The following is a 21,670-nucleotide window of genomic DNA, read 5'->3' on the forward strand; positions in this document are numbered from 1 at the left end:
CAACACCCAAGGAGCAGCATCCAAAACCGACACTGCTTGAAGCAAACCGGCATTCTAATTAATGACCTTTATTATATGAAAGTCTTCTCTCCTTCATCAACGGCTCTGAGCAGTGTATCCCTTTTCCCACCAACAAAATGCAGCAGAGAGGTAAGAGAAAGAGCAAGTCCCAACGAGAGTAGGCGCTCCAACGAATGGAGAACTGCAAGATCTCTGGGGAAGAGCAAAAGGCGTCCCCTCATCACGTGGTGGGTCTCAGGGATTGCACAAGACACAGGCTTTCTGGGAGTGCTCTGGATCCACAGAGATCACCTTGGGAAGGATGTCTGATATTTCCAACTGCACCTTGCCCTATGCATAGAAGAGATGAGCTCTCTGCTCGCCCCCAGGGTCCATTTGGGGGGCAAAGGTCACCTCACTCGCATCTAAGCCCGTCTTCCTAACCCATACCCCACTGACAAGGCATCCTCACGAGTCGAGTGCTTATTCAGCTTTCCCCTTCTGGCTCTCTTGACTGCTTGATCCTCTTCCCAAGGTGCCCCAGCATTTGTAGCTGGGTGATTCAGCGTTTTTTTGGCTGGTTTGGGCCAATGTATTTCAACGGGGTGTAGCCGGGCTTGCTGATGACCTCCATACCCATCAGTGGCTGCAGGGCTTCCGGTACCCAAACGCTGCCATCCTGAGGGTAGGAAAAAGGATGGGTGGGAGGGAACAAAGCCAGAGGAAAGTTTTTAGGACAATGCACAGATCAATTCCTCATTCTGTCCTCCGTGCAACGTAAAAACAAGTTAGGTGCAGAACTCTGGGCTTCTTTGAATGTTAACAGAGTATATACCAGGTCTTAGCACCCCTCCCCACCCCTCAAAAAAGAATCTGGCTCAGTCCTGGAGGAGATGGCATCGATATCTCTCTTTGAACACTCTAAAGCTGGGGTAGCCAATATGTTGGCAGGACCCCCATCAGCCCTAGCCAACATGGCCAATGGGCAGGGATGATGGGAGTTTTAGTCCAACCACGTCTAGAGGGCACCACATTGGTCATCCTGGCTCTAAAGCATTTCAGAGAGCCCTGCACGGCAGATCGATATTAGCCCCATACTGCAGAGGTGGGACTGAGGCTGAGAGATGGCGGCTTGCTGAAGGACAGTGGTCAAGGCAAAGGGTGAGGTGGGGAGTCCACAGTTCACTCGCAGGCAGCTTTCTTGTAATCAAGTCAAAGCCAAGCGTCCCCGTAGCCATGATGGCTCTGCTCTGCCTCCATAGGTGGAAGCAGTATGCATCCAAATACCACAAAAGGGGAGAGGTCTCTTTGCACTGAGGCCCTGCTTGCAGGCTTCCCACAGGGAACCGGTTGCCCGCTGTGGACTAGATGGGCCACTGGCCTAATCCCACAGGCTCTTCCTTATGGTCTTACGTAAAGAGTGCCTTTGCTTCTCTCACTGAGCAGCTACCACCAGCCAGCCACTCCCCTCCACTTTCCTGGTTTGGGATTGGAACTCAAGAATTCTCATCTGGCTTGAGCGCAGCTGTGACTTTCTTGACCAGCTGAGCTTCGATTTCAAAAAAAGCAACCAAAAACACCCCAACGTAAGGACTTAAGAAGAGCCCTGCTGGGTCAGGCCAAAGAGGGCCCATCTAGTCCAGCATCCTGTTCTCACAGTGGCCAACCAGTTGCCCCCAGTGGGAAGCCCACAAGCAAGACCTGAGCCCTTGCAAGAGCACTCTCCCCTCCTGCGGTTTTCAGCAACTGGTATTTGGAAACATGCTGCCCCTGACTGTGGATGAAGTGACAGTCGTCACGGCTAGTGGCCAATGATAGCCTTATCCTCCATGAAGTTGCCTAATCCTCTTTTAAAGCCACTGAAGTTGGTGGCCCTTTATCCGGGCACAAGCATCCTTCTTTCCATTCTGCTTTTTGCTGGCTACCCCCCCCCGGATAGCTGCTGGATCAAAAACCAGCATGAACCAGAGACTGTTTCTCTGTGTGCTTGGGTGGCTCGTGAACGGCGGGGGGGGGGGAAAGGAGCCAGGCAGAATCCATGAGAACTAGAAATCCATGATATAAGAAGAAGGGGGGGGGGAGCCAAGATTCACAGATGTCTTCACAAACATGCAGGCTGCAACAGGTAAAAGTCTCTGAAGGCTGACAGAGGTTGACCAGGGCTCAGGGGACTCTGTCCTGGTTTAATCCCTTTGTCCCTCCCTCCCTGGCTAGGAGAACTCTGGAAAGCAAGCCCTACACACAAGCACATACTCCTTTTATCAGGAGGAGCTGCAGAATGAGATGTATTGCTGCTTTGCCCCCTGCTCTTAGTGATGTTTTTCTGGAGATTGTCATTTACCAAGATGATGACTGCTTTTTGTTCTAAGTTGTTGTTGCTTTTTAGAAATGTTATAATTTTGTTGGTCTGAATTCTTGTAGATTGCGTTGTTTTGATTTGTATTTATGTTTTCCTATTTGTGTGTGAGCAGCCTTGGGGGCCTTTTGGCTGAAAGGCGGCCTAGAAATAAACGCTAACATAACATCACATAAACTTCCCTGCTGTTTTTATACTGCAGGATCTGGATTTTATTGCTTTTTAAGTATGCTACTACATACTGGGGATGGCTAATCTTTTTGGGGCCAAGGGCTGCATCCACCCTTGGCCAACACTCAGGGGATCACATGCCACAGCAGTAGTTTGTGGCCAGAAGCGGATGTGGCCACCAAACACTCTTGTGTGCGCACACAGAGGCAAGCGCACAGACACACCCCTTGCACACAGGACACACACGGGCACTTTCTCAACTGACTTGTGCAGAGCAGCTGAGGAGGCAGGTTAGTGCCCCCCCCGTCTCCATTCATCAAGTGATCCATCTGATGACCAGTTAGGGGGCAATATGCAGCGGTGGCTAATGTGAAGCACCTTCCTTGAAAGTCTGGACTAAAACCTGGAGCAGATTCCACTGCCCCACTGACATGGAGCCACCAGCCGCCAATGGCAATATGCATCCCTACCTGGGCACTGTCCTGGGTGCAGAGATTTAACCCTCTCTGCAGCCAGCATCCTACTTTTAGAGATATTTTCTCTGTCTGCTGCCACTGCCAAAATTGGCAGGATCTTGGGAAGGAGGCAAAAAGAAAATAGGTTTGTGTGAGGGGGGAGGAGTCTGCCCTCAGGCTGGCGCTTAGTCACCGCTGCTGCATGCAGAGCCCCATAGTTTATTTATTTATTAAATTGACATCCCAGCCTTCCTCCCAGAAGGACCCCAGACCCTTGCAACAGACCTTGCGCTGGTTGGATTCTATAATGGCAATAAGCATCCGGGGGATGGCGCAGGCTGTGCCGTTGACCTGCAAGGAACAGAGCGGGCTGTGAGAGGTTGGAGGTCCATCAGGTTAAGTAGTAAAAGGACAAATGATGAATAGGGGGGGCTCTCGTTCTCCCTCTACCCTCCCAACCCCTACCCATCCCTGCTTTCAGGCTGCAGACCCAGGGCCTGCCTGAGCCAAGCTTACCGTATGTGCATAAGACAGTCGCCCTTCCTGGTCATAGTACATGATGTTCAATCGGCGGCTCTGGTAGTCTGTGCAGTTAGAGGTGCTGGAGATCTGGCAGGGAAAGAAAGGACAGAAACATGGCTTGTCAAGGCAGAAGTCACATTAGACCATTTGGAGGACAATCTCACAAGAATCACACACCGGTGGAGGCCGGTGGCTCCAATGTTGGTGGGGCAGTGAATCCACTCCAGGGTTCAGTCCAAACTTTCAAGCTGTCCAAGGTGCTGAATGCTCCAGGCTAAAACCCGGAGCAGATTCACTGCCCCACCGACATCGGAGCCACCAGCCTTAAGTCTCAGTGATCTAAATGCAGGGCAAAAACCTGCTTCCAAAGTAAATACACACACTGGCACACACGCAGCTCAGACCGCCAAACCACTCTGCATATAGATACAAATTTCCGTAACAGAAGGACCGTAGCTCAGTGGTAAAGGACCCGCCTTGCCTGCGGAAGGTCCCAGGTTCAATCCCTGGCAGCATCTCCAGGCAGGGCTCAGAAAGACTCCCGTGTGAATTCCTGGAGAGCCACTGCCAGTTGGTGTCGTCAGTACTGAGCTAGATGGAGCAACAGTCTGACTTGTTGCATGCCTGTGTTCTTATCCTTCCGTTCAGCGTCCCTCTAGATGGAGGTCGAGAAGGATCCACCTGATTCTCCCAAAGGGGACCTCCGGCCTGGGGCAAGGTGGCCTCTGCACTAGGGATGCGGTGTGTGGGGGGGGGCTCTGTTATCACAAGGAATGTGCCCAGAAGATCGTCCCACTCACCTCTCCGTAACTGTCCCGACCTGGCATCCAGGCCTCAACGTCGAATTTCCTGTACGCAGGAAGGCCCAACTCCTCTGTGGGCATATCTAGAATTCTGTCGATAAAGAAGTTAGGCCTGAAGCGGCAGCCATGACAGTTGGCCAAGCCCTGCTACCATCTTGGGTTGGGATGCGTTGCATCAGCAACCTAACCGGCCATCGCGGCTGGTCTTGCTCTCAGAGGATTGTGAGGCAGCTCCACCTGCTTACAAGCCACTTCCTTTTATTATCATTATTATTATTTTTCTTAATTCTTTATTACGATTTGCTAGGGTTTTTTAAAAACAATTACCAACCAAGTATATTATAGCTTCCTGGTTGCGTTTCTGCACTCAAGCGTCTCAAAGTGAAGCCCCATCTGAATGACACATTACACTAGTATCATACCACTCTGAGCAGCCCTGACGTCCCCCAAAGAATCCTGAAAATTGTGGTTTGTTCCGGGCGTTGAGAGCTGTTAGGAGACTTCTGTTCCCCCGACAGAGTCACAATTCCCAGAGTTCCCTGGGAAGAGGGATTCATCTACTCTGTCCCACCTCTTCAATCATCGCTGCTACTGGGAAGAGTCTGGAGCCCCGGCAGAAGAGGCGATGCAGCCTGAGATTAAATGAGGGGGGAAGAGGATATATGGACAGTGCAGAACCTTTTAAAGAGCAGCTGTTGGAACACAGGACCTTTTAGAGGCAACACTGCATTCTTTTTTCCCTTTTTTAAAAAAAATCTTACTGTAAGTGCATGTTAATTTTCTCTTGTTGTATGTTGTCTTGAAGACAGGGATTGCATCCAGCTAACTTCTACTCAGAGTAAGCCCACTGAAATTAATGGACCTACGTTAACCATGCCCATTCATTTCAATGGGCCTACCTACTTTTGAACATGGCTAACAGTCGCACAGCCCGATATTGTATACATAAATATACCCTATGAGATGGGCTCGAAACGGAACCCACTGGCTAGGCTAGCAGCCCCCCATCCCAAAGCCAACCACACACACAGCAGAGAGTGGCTAGCAGGGCTCCCACAGCTACTGCCACCACTCTTGCATGTTTCCTTACTTGTAGTGTAGCCCCAGCTCAGAGAAGATCTCCTTCTGCACAGTCAGAAATTCCTCCAGCAAGGCTCCACTTTCCAACCCAGTCTCGTTGGCAGTAACCCCAAACATTTCCACCTGGGGGAAGGGGGGAGAGAGAGAGTGTATAGAGAGCTGTGACAGCTTCATGTTAGAGGGGCAGTGGAATCCACTCCAGGTTTTAGTCCAAACTTTCAAGGAGCTGTCCAAAGTCCATGTCAGTGGGGCAGTGAAATCCGCTCTGGGTTTTAGTCCAAACTTTCAAGCAGCTGTCCAAGGTCCATGTCAGTGGAGCAGTGGAATCCACTCTGGGTTTTAGTCCAAGGAGCTCTTCAACCTTGGACAGCTCCTTGAAAGTTCGGACTAAAACCTGAAGCTGATTCTACTGCCCCACTGACATGGAGCCACTGGCTGATAGAGGGGATTATTAGCCACAGAGAGAGGGGAATGAACATCTATAAGAGGAAATGAACAGGAAGAGGAGAAAGGCTTGGATTCACCCAGAGACCCACCCTTTACTCCATATGCTTAAAATCACCGCCTCCACTTTCTCCCTTCCTGTGCTGAAGAGAGAGAGAAAAAAGCCCCACTTCAACATAACCCAAATCCTGCAGTAAGAATTACAAGCCAAATCCCACATAAAGCCCACATATATCTTATGGCACCCGTAAGATCTCAAATTTCTCTTCAAACTCCCCACCCCCATCTGAAGATGCATCTGTGCGACAGACCCTGCCCCTTCCTCCCCATCGCCCCACCCAGGTTGAATGACATCATACCTTGTGCTCATCCAGCCCTCACCTTGCTGAACTGGTGCACTCGATACAGTCCCCATGGCTCCTTGCCAGTCTCCGTCTCAGCTCTATAGCACGTGCTGACACACACTGTCCTGGCAAGGCAAAAAAAAAAAAGGAGGAGCAGTCAGCTTGATAGTCAAGAGCAACTGGGCAAAGGCAAAAAGACAGCAGGCTCTGATCTGGGCTCTCTCGTGTGTGCGTGCGTTGCGCCTCAAATTCCATGGGAGCACAGAAATGCCTATACAATTGTCTCACCTCTTATGCGCCCAGACGATCACTGCGCTCTGCAGGAGAGGGCCTCCTGGAGATACCGTCTTGTCAAAAGGTCCATTCCATACAATACAGGAATCGGGCCTTTAGTATTATGTATGGCACCTCCCCTTTGGAATTCCCTCCCCTTAAAAATGGTTGTGTCTGTTGTTTGTTTTCAGCACCGACTGAAGACCTGCCTCTTCCAACGAGCCTTTTAAGTTGAGATCTTTCTCAGTCTGCATTTGTACTGGAATTGTTTTCAGATGTTTTAATTGTTTCATTTCTTGTGTGCTTGCTGCTCTGGGCTCCTTTGGGCGGAATATAAATGTAATAATAAATAAATGAAAACCTTACGTGCGTAGAACAAAAATTTGGCTTCCTGAAAAATCTCAGCTCTTTCAAACAATCAAGTTTGTCGCTCTCATGGATGCGAAGATATGCACCCTTAGATTTCTATACGTGTGTGTATGTGTGTTTGTGTGTGTATATATATGTATTTTGATTGTATTTTATGTATTTTAATTTATGTTAATGTTTTTGTGATCTTTATGGTGCACAATTTTATTATGTATGCGATTTTATTGTAAGCTGCCCTGAGTGACCTATTATAGTGTAGAAGGGTGGGATAGAACTATTTTAAATAAATAAACCAACCCCACAGCTGGTGAGCCGTCCATGTTCCCAGCCCATTCCCCTTTTAAAAGTCTGCTTCAGTTCTACATTGTAAGCTCCCCAAGCGCCATAAACAAAAGCTGGAACTCTCTGGACCCTGGAGGTTGTATTCAGACTCAGAATAGACCCACTGAAATTAAGGGGCCTTCGTTAGTCATGTCCACTCATTTCATTATGTCTGCTCCAAAGCAGGACTAACATTGGATACAGCCCAAGAATTCCACGGCTGACACTGTATTACGCTTAAAATTCTGAGTGCGTGCAAAGCCACGCCTGGACATTCCACAAGGTGGGTAGAAAATGTTTCACCTCACTGGCATGTCTATTAGGTTCACTGCATGATCCATGAAGTACCCTGGTGGGAAGAGAAAGCAGAAGGAATGGATTTCGGTGAGGAAATGGGGACGTGGTTCTTCAGTTCCTTTGCCCTTCTGCCCACTGCCCCAATCCTTCACCACCACCCCGCTATCATACATTTTGCCACAAAGGATGAAGCAGGAGCTCTTTTAAAACCACCAAGCCAAACTTTTTAAAAAAGAGCTTTGTTTCTACATTTCATGCATTCTCTCCCTTGGGGATGGGGGCATGAAGTCGTATAACTATGTACGCAAGCCCAAGGCATTCCTTTTACTATCCTGATGCCCAGCTCAGCCCCACACATCCAAACCACACTCCACTTAGAACCCAACTTTTGAAAGACCTGGATATTTTTTGGGGGGGGGGGAGGAAAAACACACAAAAAATCAATTCATGCAAGCTTTTTATCTGATGCACATCAGGCTCAGAGGATTCAGTTAAAAACCAACGTCTCCACATGTTGCACATGTGGATCTTTGATAATACTGATGGAGCTTGGACTTGTTTGAAGTCACATTTAAGAGAGAGCGTGGGTCAAACCAGATTCTAAATGGAATCCTCTCATGGCTTTTGCGAATCAAAAGAGACATAAGCGTCCACCTCTTCAACATCAGTCATTTTGGATCATTTGGCTGCACTATTCTGACCTTTTTCTGTCTCTACAATAATCACTGTTGCTGACTGTGGAGGAAGGATATTATGACTGTATATAATAACCCTCTTCTGGTCCTTTTTGAACTGCATTGACAACCACTATGTCCCTTCTTGTTCAAACTCCGTTTGCCCTCCCCCCTTAAAAGCAGCCTTCCCCAACCCTGGCTCCCTTGATGTTTTATTAATTCATTCATTTCAAAATGTATAGTACATAAAGCAGTTTTTAAAAACATTTTTTTAAAAACCCTGCAGAAATAAAATAGGCTTGGGAGAAAACGTTTTTCAAACCAATGTTGAAAAGGTAACGATGTTGGGCTTGCTTCACTTCTAAGGGAAGAGAATTTTGGAGAGTGCTGATGGCCTGCAACCCCCACCACACCAAGCCAGCATGCCCAATGGTCAGGGACGATGGGAACTGCAGCCCAACAACATCTGGAGGCCTGAAGTTGGGGGAAGGCCAACAAAGGCAACATAATAATTTTTAAAAAATTGTTTGAAACTGGAAAGAGCTCTCTCTCAGCACACCATTGAAGAGCACATTTCAGTGAGGAAATCTAGACGCTTCCCTAAGGGTTCCCTCAAGTACAGAGCTAGAATTCCACCCTTTGGGCTGTACCTGCAATTCCAACCTCAGATGTGCCTGCCAGACTTAGGTCTTCAAAGCGAGAAGGGTCTATGTTGTACACCTGGGAGATGTTGGCTTCGGGAAGCATCCCACAGCCTTCCTGGTAAGCAGAAGACGCAGGCGTTACACGCTACCCAGAGCAGGGGTTGCCAATGTGGTGCACTCCAGATGTTGCTGGATTCCAAGTCCCACCTGCCCCAGCCTGTACGGCACATGGTCAGGAAGGATGGGAACGGCCACCCAACAACTTCTGGAAGTACTAGGTTCAAGACTGAAACCCAAGCCAAGCCCCGGGGGGCACACCAGGTTACCGAACTATCCCTTGGTGTAGGACAGCGTTTCCCAACTAGTGGGCCACCAGATGTTGTTGGACCACAATTCCCATCTTTCCTGACCATTGGCAATGCTGGCTGAGGCTGATGGGAGTTGTGGTCCAACAACACCTGGTGGCCCACTTGTTGGGAAAGGCTGGTTTAGGAAAAGGCACAGAGAGGTGTTAGTCCTGTTCTCCTTCAGCCAGCTGAAGACCAATGTTTAAACTCCTTAAGAAGGAGGAGGTGGTGGGGAACAGGTCTGCCTAGAAAGCACACCTTCTGCCCTAAAGCCTCCCCACCCCCACATCCTACGTTGTGCCACACCATATTTATGTATTTCAGAATTTACAGAGCATCAAACATAAAACAGTATTAAAACATAAAAAACCAAAATCAACTGCAGAAAGAACTGCGATTTTATGTTTTAATGGTATTTTTAATGTTATTTTTGGTGTACGCTGCTGTGATACTTTTTTTTATGAACTGGTGGTTTATAAGTGCCCTGTTAGTGTGTTGGACTACGGCCTGGGAGACCAGGGTTTGAATCCCCACACAGCCATGAAGCTCACTGGGTGACCTTGGGCCAGTCACTGCCTATCAGCCTCAGAGGGAGGCAATGGTAAAACCACCTCTGAATGCCGCTTACCATGAAAACCCTGTTCATGGGGTCGCCATAAGTCAGGATCGACTTGAAGGCAGCCCATTTCCATTTTTCAAATAAAGTAAGAATCACAGCTCAAGTGGCCTCATCCGAGTTTCTCTTCTGTTCATGCATAAAACCATCTTCCGTTGTGAGCAGCCGGGTTCCCCCCTTCCTGTTCCCAAGTTCTTAAAGACAACAGTGGGGAAGCTCAGGACTGGGGGGCAAATGCGGCCCTCCAGATTTCTCCATTTGGCCCTTGGAACTCTCCCCAAGCCACAACAACTCTCCCCAAAACAAACTCCTTGCTGACCCTGCTTCACACTTGAGTGTTTTTCAACTCCGATTATCCTCCACAACCTGATAAGCGGCATCGACAAGAGCGTATGCAGAAACTAGCTCCGTCCATTTTTTTGTGTGTGGCCCTCAGAAGCTTGTCCAGAAAGGAATGTGGCCCTCGGGTTCAAAGAGGTGCCCCACTCCCAACTGAAGAGGGCAGCCAACCTACCAGCTCTGTAAATGTAAGCAGTGCGTGTTGCACAATGACAGAGATGCCACAAGACACACACCTGCTGGTGCCACCAGCTGGGATGCTTTGGAAACTTTCGGGGGCCATGAAAAGGGAGAAAGGGGGGTACTTACAAACACAGCTCCTTTAAGCAGATCTGGGACCGTCATCGGGATGAAGCCCTGTGGGAAGACAAAGGGGCTGAAGAGCATCAGAAGCACTTCATGGCCCTCAGCTTCCAAGGACTCCTAAAAAGGTGTGCAAGAGAACTAATCCGTTCTCATTATTGGCTTTCAAGAGGAATTTAAAAACATTTACCCAGGCATTTATTGGCTGAAGGAGACTTTTCCTCAGAGATCACTGGATGAAAGAATGTTTTTAATCTGTAATTGTTTTTGGATTGCTTTCTTTGTTAGTGATTTTGTAAAAATGTGGTGTCAATGTGTTTGCTGCCCTGGGCTCTTTCGGGAGGAAGAGTGGAGCATAAATTCAATAAACATATGAACAAAACAACAAACACCTCATCCTCCCTCTTGCCCTAAAAAGAAGAGGCAAGACGGGGGGAGGACCAAGCAGAGGACGACTCGGCATGCTTGGCTCCTGCCTCTTGTGTCCCCGGGCAAAGGGGCTCACAAAAGGGAGACCTTTGCCCACAGGTGGGCCAGAGGTCAGCAAGGAACTGCTTAGTACCTGCCCATTGCTGGACCTTTTTTGCAAACAGTTCTGGACGAGACAGACCTTGGTCTGATCCAGCATAACACTCTGTTATTAAGTTTGCCTTCTTAGTATTAGCAAATCAAATCAAATTTTATCACAGTCAACAGACCATTGAATCGTCAGATAAAAACAGATAATATTAAAACCTCATTTTAAAAAATAAAAATGGAATATATATAAAAATAAGTGAAGCAGCATATTAAAAAAAATACAAAGGGCCACACAGTTGGTTTGGAGGCTATCAAGCAATCATTAATGGTCTAATCCTTAGTATTACTTAACGCAGACAAGTTATGCCTCAACTGTGAGGAGACCCCAAGCAAGAACTCTTGCTGTGTAAATGTAACATATGTCAATGTAGTGGAGGAAAGGGAAAAATAGACCGTGCTAGAGTCAACCAACCTCTGCAAAAACATGCAAGGCCTCACACGGTTGCAGAGCTGTGGGCAGGACCCAAACCTTCCTGAAATCCTAACTCCTTCTTATCCAGGGATGGGGGAACTGTGGTCCTCCAGATGTTGCTGGAGTCCAACAATATCTGGAGGGCCATCAGCTTTCCCCACCCCATCCTAATCTGTTAGACACTTTACATCCCCAGCCTCCACAATCCCCCTTGCAGAGGGAATAAAAGCCCCAGGCCATCCCATCCCATCTGCAAATCCAGAAATGGTATCTGTACCCTGCCACCCATCAGACTGCCCATGTGAGGGATACTCTGCAAGGACCATAGCTCAGGGGCAGAGCATCTGCTTTGCATGCCCAAGGTCCCAGGTTCAATCCCCGGCAGCATCTCCAAGGCGGGCTGGAAGAGACTCCTGCCTAAAACCCGATTGCCGCTGCCAGTCAGGGTCGACAAAACTGAGCTAGATGGAGCAATGGCCTGACTCGGTACAAGGCAGCTCCCTGCTTAAAATTTCTTTCTTTTCCCACCCACTGAACTCACTGCCTCTCGCAAATCCAGAATCGGGCCTGCCCACCCCACCAATTCACTGCACCTTCTTGTCGTCTTAAAATCTGGAGAAACCAAACCCAGATCATTCAGCCACAGGCGCTCCAGCTGCCACACTCCCTCCGTGCCCCGAGGTCTCAGTACCTTTTGTACCAGCTTCTTGAAAGTGAACTGCACCAAGGCCTGCTGGAGCATCGCTCCTGCTCCACGGAGGTAGTACGACCGGTAGCCCGAGATGTGGGACAAGCGCCTGGGGAAAAGGAGGGAGCGGGGTGGGGAGGGAATGCATTAGGGAGTTTCTCCGTGGTCTGGCTTGACACGCGGGTCCTTTTTTATTAGCCCATTTAAGAATAAGAGGAAAGAAAAAGAAAACAAAGTAAAAATAATGAAAATAAAACAAACATATTAAAGATCCAAAAAGTAAAGAAAAACATAATATATGAATGCTACTGACAACAGTAAGACACATAATAATAATCTTAATTTATAAGTCGCCTATCTGGCCAATGGCCACTCTAGGCGACGTACAACTCAATTAAAATACATCATAATAAATACAGTACAACAATAAAACAGTGACAGTTCAGAGCAGCAGGCAATTAGTCAAAAAGATTAACCCTTTCACTTGGAAATCACCATCAGTTTACATTACAGGGACAATAGCCATCAGTACATGAATTTTGAATTAAGCATATACATTAATATAAGCCCTCCAGATGTCCAAACAGGTATCCACTTGAAATTGATGCCTGTATGAAATATAGCTACAGCTAAATGTAGCCTGGAGTAGTAAGGTCCTCAATCCATTGCGTAATAGATGAAGGATAAATCTCTACTTACACTAACTGATGAGGCATGGTGGGATGGAGTTTGTACTAAGCCCCCCTTAAAAATCATTCCTTCTCAGGTACAGGAGTGCATCCTAAAACTCTTCATTGTTGGCACTGGACCCCGGCTTGGCTTTCTAGAATTAATAAGTCCCTATCTGGATGTGGGGAACGTGGAACACCATTGCACTTATGTTGGGACTGCCCTAAGATAAGAAACGTTTGGCTTTTGCTGAGATTTCTGTTATTACTGGCCAGTTTGGAATCTGGACCCAGAGATAGCTCTTCTCATGTTGGGGGGCGGCAAACCTGAATCCCTCTCTGGTACATAAAGAACTGGTTTCTTTTCCGCTGACGGCAGCTAGGGTGGCCGTCGCTAAAAGATGGAAAACTCCCGCAGGCCCTTCCAAGGAGGATTGGTGGTCTATAGTATGGGACTTAGCTTTATTTGAATGCCTTACGCAACATCGTGGGGTATTGACAGGCAAAACTAAACATGACCAATTTGACACTGTATGGTTTCCTTATCTTAAGTTATATGAATGGGAATAAAGGGACTCCTCGCCCGCCTCTGACGCATGCCTCTCTTTGGAGAGGATATTTGAACAATGCATATTTACCTGTTGGAAATCCATGATTGTGAAAACGGCGGGTATGCAACCTGACAGCTATATTGTGCCTGACATGCAACTTACTTATCTATATGCTCCTCTGGTTAGTCGCTTTTCTTGTTATCATAAAATTTTAATTTTTTTTTTAAAAAAAGGAAGCAGCAGGGGCTGCTGGCTGGCTACTTGCTTCTCTCCCTTTGTATCCTCTTTCTCCGCTTTTCTTATCTCTCCTTTAACGGCTAATAGTCCCTGCTAAAGGGAAGAGCAGATATGAACAGCTTTTCTTCCATGACTGCTTTGCCCAAGGTTTGGAGAGAGGTTTGTGAAAATAGGATGGGTCGATGGAGGAAGCAGCCTGCTGTTGGAAAAGGCCTTGGGGCAAATAAATCATCTCAAAGGCCACCCATCAAATATTTATTCCTGCTCTATGAAGGAGAGGTGCTCCCAATCAGCTAATGGGTGCCTACAAATCCTGGAAATATCTGCTCAGACACTAAAGGCTGCCTTCGTCCTAGGTGAATCATATTCAGCGCCCTGCCCTCATCTGGACAACATACCAGGGCCTATGATTTCTCTTAAGGCCTGTTCACTTGCTCACTCCTCTGCCTGCCCTTGCAGAAGCACACAGAGATAGTAACTTTCCCCAACACTTTCTCAGGGCACTGGTGGCTACAAGGGTGGGGCAATTTAGACCAGGTCTCAGACCTAGTGGAGATGCATGCACTTAAATGCGAACCATACTTAGCTCAAACCTAAAACCTGCAAACTCACTTCCAATCATGGTTGCAAACTCTGTGTTCAGCTAACCAAGGTTGGCATTAAGGCCAGGGCATGTGATCTAATCTATGAAAAAGGGAGGACTTTGCCCAAAGAGAAGGAGCCTGCTGTGAATGTAGTTTAGGAGGCCAGGAGCCTTCCAATTACAGCAGGCCTCAAACATGGTTGTCCTGAAAGAGCCTCTGTGTGCACAAACTCCAGACAGAGTGAGTTTCATTCACGCCCATAGACAATAACTCCTGCTATTACAATAGCATTAGTCTTATGCTAATTATTTTTGCCTTAACCAGATAGCTCCTTTGAGACTAATGTCAGCAGAGCGAAGATTTTGTAGCTGCAAGATTTGTAGCATATCCTCCTTCAGGGGCAGGGAACCTGTGGCCCTCCAGATGTTGTTGGGACTACAATCCCATCTTCCATGATGACTGGCCATTCTGGATAGGGCTGATGAGAGTTGCAGCCCAGCAACATCTAGAGGGCCACAGATGTTCTCTCCCATCCTTCTCCTTCAGATGATAGAAGTGTGAATAGTGAGCCAAGCTGCTGTTTATACCATAGCTTGCTCCAGGATGCCAGAGAGACATGCCTGGAGCCCTTCATCTTACCAATACTGTGCACATTTTGTTTTGGAACTATCTGGGAGTAATTGCGGGGGGGGGGTTGAGGAAGAGTGCGGAAAATAGGTGGATAGCAAAGGGAGGCTACAAGAGACAGGGTGCTACACAGCTCTGCTGCCATCAACAAATCTCAGCAACTGAACCAATTCGATGAAAGCATCCACTTCAGGGACATTACTGATGGGTTGTGGGTTTTTTGCTATACTTTTAAAAACTTCCTCAACACACACAGAACAAACGAGAAGAGCAAACACAGTAAAGGGTGGGCCTCTTGGAGGAGGAGAAAGTTATGCCACCCTGGGCTCCTGCTGGGAGGAAGGGCGGGATATAAATCAAATAATTAATAAACAAATCTAACCAAGCAGCTTATGATTTGCATCTGTGTATGCAAACTGTAGAGCAACTTGGAAAATGTCTTCCCCCTTTGCATTCCAGGCCAGTTATTTTGCACTTGTAACTGCAATATATTTAGTTATATGACCCATAAAAGTCTCATAGATGGAAGTTGCCTTATACAAAGTGAGACTTTTGGTCCATCTGGGTCGGTATTGTCAACTCTACACGGGCTGGCAGTGACTCCCCAAGGTTTCAGCCCTATCCGGGGATTGATAGAAGCCCTATCCAAGCCTTCTGCATGCAAGACAGATGCTCTAACACTGAGCCACAGCCCTCTCCCTAAAAAGTGGCAATAGCCTAGTGAATATTAGTGGCATCAATTGAGGGAAGAAGGGGAAACAATATTTTTCAGACTGCATTGAAAGTAAATAGCACTCAGTTGTCATTACTGCAATTTCTCTAACAGCAGGTGGAGCTATTGCTTTATTTTGCTGTGCTTAGAAAGGAATTGAAAACACACACCCTTCACCAAAGGTCCTCTTTTAAGCAGAATGCCCCACAGTGGAGTGGGGAGGGGAGGGCCGAGGCCCCCAGCTTCTCATACAAACCTTTGCCTTATGATGTCCAGGTCTTCCCCAATTTCCAGATGCCCTTTCACCTTGTAGTCAAATGCTGTTTTAAAACAACAACAGTGGGTGGAAGAGGATTTAACCAAGCATAAGGACAAATGTCACATATCCAGCTGTTAAAAAAGACAGTGCAGATGCTGTCTGAAAGGAGTGGGCAACCCTAACCCCACCCCAGTGTTGGCCCAAATCCTTTCCCATCTTCTCACCTGGTTTTTCACCAACAACCTCCAACACCTGTGCTTGGCTCTCATCTCCAATCGGCTGGAGGAGGGAGAAGAGGTCAGAAGTTAAAGGCTTAGGAACATCACAGTTATGTCTGTTGCTGTTATGGAACAATTACTGTTTTTCGGACAGGAATGAACAGGCGAAGGAGCTTTAATGGGCCATAAGGCAAAAGGACTTTGGGGCTAGGGAAATATGAGCCAAGGGGCAAGGGGTCGGTGCGTGTTTGAGTGTGCATGCATGAACCAACCGGCAAAATCTTTAGCTGGGTAATGCACCAGAATTCAAAGCTGCTGGACAGCTTCCTGGTGTTCCAACACAGTATTAAAACATCTTTCACCAATATACATTTTATGCAAGAAGTACTGGGTAAACACACAACCATAACAGTGGTTTGCAGCTACAAAGATTTCACTGGTTATTTCAAATCAATATGTGAACTTTCAGGTTTCCTCATCTTGGCCACTTTTGGCCATGAAACTCCCCTCATTGCCCAGTGTTTCTTCCCTTCTTCACCTCCCTCCAAGCCAGGTATGGGGAACCTTGGGCCCTCCAGATGTTGCCAAACGACAACTCCCATCACCCTGGTCATCGGCCATGCTTGCTGGGGCTGATGGGAGTTGTCGTTCAGCAACATCTGGAGGGCCAAACGTTCCCCATACCTGCTCTAGGCTTTCCATCTTTCCCTCATTCTTCTAGACCCAATCATGTTCCAATCCTCCTCTTTTTGTTCCTCCCCAACCTTGGCCTGCTACTGCCTCAGGCTCTTGTCAAGTCTCAGCCTCTATATCAAGCCCCTTCCTGAGGTTCTAAGCAGTTCATCCATGGCAGGCACAGGGCCTTCTGATTCTTCAGCCTGCGACGGGCAGGCACCTGAGCCAAGCACAGCCAGAGACTTCAGTATTTTGCAGTACATCACAGTGTGGTTGTTTAGAAAGGCCTGTATAGGCCCTGCAGTTAGCCACTCGCTCAGGGACAGCCATACAATGCTTCCAGCAAGTGAAATGCAAACAGTGAAGCCCATGAAGGTGAAATAGTTCTGTCTGCACATCAGTGTCCGCATCCACAAGCAAAGACAGGAGTGGAGTGAACCTTTATTGCGTTATCCAAGAGTCCTCCTATCTTATTATCTGCAGGAGAACTCTTGCTGACACTATCCTAGACCAGGGAAGCCTGACCAGCTGGAACAGCATTGCAGGGCCTCCCAGGCTTAGTCACTTTGAGACCGCGAATCTATAGCGTTCTATATTTTTTTTCTCATGTCACACTCTTTTACCACATCAGGATGGGTCCTGTTGGGCAGCTTGAGGGCACGCAGGTAGTATTTCTCATCCAGCTCCAGCTCCTCGTCGCGCAAGGCATTGACGCGAAGGCGAAGCTCCCTCCCTTGGTTTCGCAAAGCACTGAAGACAGGGAGCTGGAAGGAAAGAAGAGGGGGAGGATGCTCCTCAGATCCACGTGTGCATGGATTAAAAAACAAAGATTATGTATTACTATTTGGATCCCAGATCCAAACAGTCACAAGAAAAAGGGAGGTGCCCTTGGAAATTAAAAAATACAGGCTGAATGTGACAATTTATTGGCAGCTTTACTGTTATATAACACAATGCAGGTATTGCTGGACTACAATTCCCATCATCCTGACCACTGGCCATCCTGGCTGAGGTCAATGGGAACTGGAGTTCAATAACATCTGGAGGGCACAGGTTCCCCATCATTGCCACAGTGCATGAAATAATTTATTAAAATTAAATGGGTTGGAAACTTGGTTAGTGTCAATTTGGTGCAGCCCTATCTCAGCATCATAGTAAGCTCCAAGAAAGGAACTGGAATATACAAAGAGGGGAAGGAGCATCATACAGATCTGACAAGTATTATTTGAACCAGAAGTTTGGGAGAGATCTGCCATAACTGTAGCCAAACAAACGGCAGAGGTTATTCTTCTCTCTTTGCCGTACCAGAAAGCACCTGCCTTCACTTTTAAGGCTGCAGGTGTTCAATTGTTAAGATAACAGAAAACAATAAAGAAAAAAACTTCCTTACCGACTGCAAAGTATTACTGTCATGGCATTTCTGGAAAGGGAAGATAAAATAGTGAGTTAGGTGTTATTCTTCCCCCCACAAAAAAGCAAATGTAATAACTATCTGTAATTAAATTCCACGCCACGCAAAAGGTTAAAAGTTATTTAAGAACTATATTTTTAAAAATAAGAAATTTAAATCTTATTTTTTTTAAAAAATGTATCTGACTGTAACGCACCTACAAAAAGGAAAACACAAACTCCAGAATTTGTAGTTGGCAGCTTCAAGAATCTGGTTTTCCCGCCCTCTCTTTTAAAATAAAAGCAGGTTTCTAGCCCTCATGGTCAGGACAAAAGAAAAACAAGGTCTTACAGAGAAAGGGCCATGCCCTCAGTTATACAGGATTTACATTTACTTATTGTAACATATTTTCTGCAGTGCTCTGAAGTTTCAGGAGTCATTCCATGATAGTTGCTATCATGTGGACTCACCACAAGATTCTGCACATCTTCAGCCACTTTCTTTTTCTCATCTTCGAGTATTGCAATTTCCTCCTGCACCTTGACCAATCTCTGCCAAATATTAACCTGGTAAGAAGAAGAAAAGCATGATACCGCCCAGGAATGGTTTAACAAGAATATTCAAAAACAGAGAGCATGCAGATGTACACAGAAAAGGAGCAAAAAATAATGGAAAGACAACCTAAGTAGTATGTCTTACGTTAAGCTGCTGAAGTGAGAACCTGGAAGCACTTCTCTTGACACTTAGTCTGGATAGTCACCATACATTTAAAGCATCCCCCCGCCCAACAAATAATCCTGAGAACTGTAGTTTACCCCTTAGCTATAATTCCCAGCACCCTTAATTTACAGTTCCCAATATTCTTGTAGGGAGGGAGTGCTTCAAGTGTATGGTGTGTACACACCCCAAATGCTTAGGAACCGTACAAATGCTGCCTTTTAGCCTGGCATGGCTCTAGCACAAAAATGAGCATGTCGGGAGGAAGGGTATTTAATTCTGTCACACAGAAAAGGCACTGAAACTTCAGTTTTCGTTTTATTTTAATAGTTAGTCTAGACTACACTTTGGACAAGCACAGAAACAGTCCTTGCTATTAGTTCATAAGTTAAATCATGCTGGCTGGGGCTGATGGGAACAGTAGCCTTAAACACCTGGATAGTACCAGAGTGGCAAAGACTGATCTAAATATGATCCACTCATCCACCCCGGCTTGGCAAATTTCATCAAGTTATGCCCATGTATTTTCGACCTAATTTTGACAGTCATGCGGTCTTGAAATCTTAACGATTATAAAACCAGAGCAAATTATTTTCAAAGTGGCTTACACTAGATCGTCCTTCTCTATCTAGCGAGAACCAGACTGCCGAAAGCTAGGTTAAATTCTGGCACTTCAAACACCTCCTGGGGCTAAGCCCTGGAGCTAATTAAAACCCCAGGGAGGACGGGAGCTACAGCAACCCCGGATCCCGCCCTTGCCCGCCTAGCCAAGCCCCGTAGCGGGCCTCGCCTCCCCACGCTTACAATCTCGCGCAGCTCCTGCGGCCGCAGGGGCCCTTTGCGCATCTCCAGCTCCCGCTCAGCTTGGCCCAGCTGCGCACTGAGCGCCTCCAAGTTCAACTGCGGCCGCGCAGTCCACCCGTTCCGCGCGTGCTCGTACAACCGATTTCTTCCAGTAGCGGTAGCGGCCGCCCCGCGGCTACTCTCTGCCCTGGAGAACAGCAACTGAAGCCCTCGGCGCAACACACGCCGGTGCAACCCCAAGCCCAGGCACATCCCCATGGGCGCCGCCATGATGGATGATCATGTGACAAGAACAAAGCCGGCCAATGGCAGAGCCTCCTTCGTCGAGCGTTCCGCAGCGGACCAATCAGAGGCGTAGCTAGCCTTGCCACAGCTCTATTTGGTTGCCATGGGGGAGGGGAGATTTGCTTGAAAGTGAGAGATGTCATCTTTATTCAGAAACAAAGAGTCGGAGAGCAAATTTTCCAATTATTATTATTGAAGTAATAATAACATTGTATGATACTGATAATTTATTGTTGTTGTTGTTGTTGTTATATTCCGCCCTTCCTCCCAGTAGGAGCCCAGGGCGGCAAACAAAAACTCTAAAAACACTCTAAAACATTATAAAAACACACTTTAAAACATATTAAAACAAAACATCTTTAAAAACATCTTTTTAAAAAGGCTTTAAAAATATCTTTAAAATTCAGTTCCAAAACAGACGCCGGCTGGATAAGGTCTATACTTAAAAGGCCTGTTGAAAGAGGAAGGTCTTCAGTAAGCCCCGAAAAGATAACAGATGGCGCCTGTCTAATAGGGGAGGGGAGGGGGAGGAGGGGAGGGGAGGGGAGGGGAGGGAATTCCAAAGGGTAGGTGCCACTACACTAAAGATACACTTCCTATGTTGTGCAGAAAATGGACCTCCTGATTAGATGGTATTGCCAGGAGGCCTTCACCTGCAGAGTGCAGTGATCAACTGGGTATATAAGGGGTAAGATGACCTTTCAGGTATCCTGGTCCCACACTCTATAGGACTTTGCACACCAAAACCAGAACCTTGAACTTAGCCCAGTAAGTAATGGGCAGCCAGTGCAGTTATTTCAGAAGCTGGGTGACATGTTAGCAATACCCTACCCCAGTGAGCAGTTCTGCCACAGCATTTTGCACTAGCTGCAGCTTCCAGACCAACCTCAAGGTCAGTCCCACATAGAGCGCATTACAGGAATCCAGCCTGGAGGTTACCAGTGCATGGACAACAGTGATCAGGCTATCCTGGTCCAGAAACAGCCGGTAAAACAGCTGGTCAAAGGCACTCCTAGCCACTGAGGTCACCTGGGTCTCTAGCGACAAAGATGGATCCAGGTGCACCCCCAGACTACAAGCCTGCTCTTTCAGAGGGAATATGACCCCATTCAAAGCAGGCAACTGACCAATTGTCTGAACTCGGGAACCAACAACCCTTAATAATAATAATAGAACTTGTTAGATATGTATTGCACAAAAATATTTCCAAGTGACATACAATACTTATAAACATAAATAAAAACACACTATAGTAAAAAAAAATTTTTTTTACACAGAAACACATGCAATTCATTAAAAATATGCAAAGCAACCTTCAATAACAGCAGCAGAAAATCTCAGCAGCACAACTAACAGAAAACGTCATATTAGTCCATCAGAAGCTGGGGGGGAGGTAAGTTTTTACCAGACATCACAAAATGCAACATTCATTATTGTAATACTTTTAAAATTCAGTAGTAAGCCCCCAAATCCATTTTTTTTAATTAAAGGAATTTATAATTCACCCATTCCACCAAAGGTCCCAGGATGGAAATAGATACAATCCAAACCTTACATTAAACAGTCATATTAAAACAGTGTAAAACAAAATAGAAAATTGAATTACAAATAAAACCAGCAACAGAAATTCAAATGTTCAAGACAGCTCCCCCCTCCCCAGAAGGCTGGCCAAAGAGGTGTGCCTTCACCTACCAATGAAATGACATCAATATTGTGGGAAGAAGCACCTCAGAGGGGAGGTCTTTCCCAAATCAAGGGGCCACTGGAAAGAAAGCCCACATACATGCCCCTGCCCCACAAATCTCCCCAGACACGGCGACCTCACTATGCATTATACCCTGTTAGGGAATCATCTCCAAATCCCTTCCTGCTAGACTACAACCAATTTGATAAATTCATATAGTAT

At 46.8% G+C, this 21,670-nt stretch overlaps 1 protein-coding gene across 1 annotated transcript; it reads right to left on the reverse strand.

The window, feature by feature from the left end:
* Window positions 1-28: 28 nt before the first annotated feature.
* SARS2 (seryl-tRNA synthetase 2, mitochondrial) lies at window positions 29-19,775 on the reverse strand. Its single transcript, XM_061596915.1, has 16 exons — window positions 19,480-19,775; window positions 18,429-18,524; window positions 17,959-17,988; window positions 17,192-17,332; window positions 15,900-15,954; window positions 15,673-15,736; window positions 12,041-12,146; window positions 10,365-10,412; window positions 8,760-8,868; window positions 7,442-7,487; window positions 6,213-6,300; window positions 5,398-5,510; window positions 4,305-4,398; window positions 3,499-3,591; window positions 3,268-3,333; window positions 29-679 (listed from the first exon to the last, which is right to left on the reverse strand). Exons 1-16 carry the CDS (start codon window positions 19,747-19,749, stop codon window positions 563-565), a joined length of 1,536 nt encoding a protein of 511 aa, XP_061452899.1. The 5' UTR covers window positions 19,750-19,775; the 3' UTR covers window positions 29-562.
* Between the last annotated feature and the right edge of the window lie 1,895 nt (window positions 19,776-21,670).

The sequence above is a fragment of the Rhineura floridana genome, chromosome 15 (assembly GCF_030035675.1).
Source record: "Rhineura floridana isolate rRhiFlo1 chromosome 15, rRhiFlo1.hap2, whole genome shotgun sequence".
Classification (NCBI taxonomy): domain Eukaryota; kingdom Metazoa; phylum Chordata; class Lepidosauria; order Squamata; family Rhineuridae; genus Rhineura; species Rhineura floridana.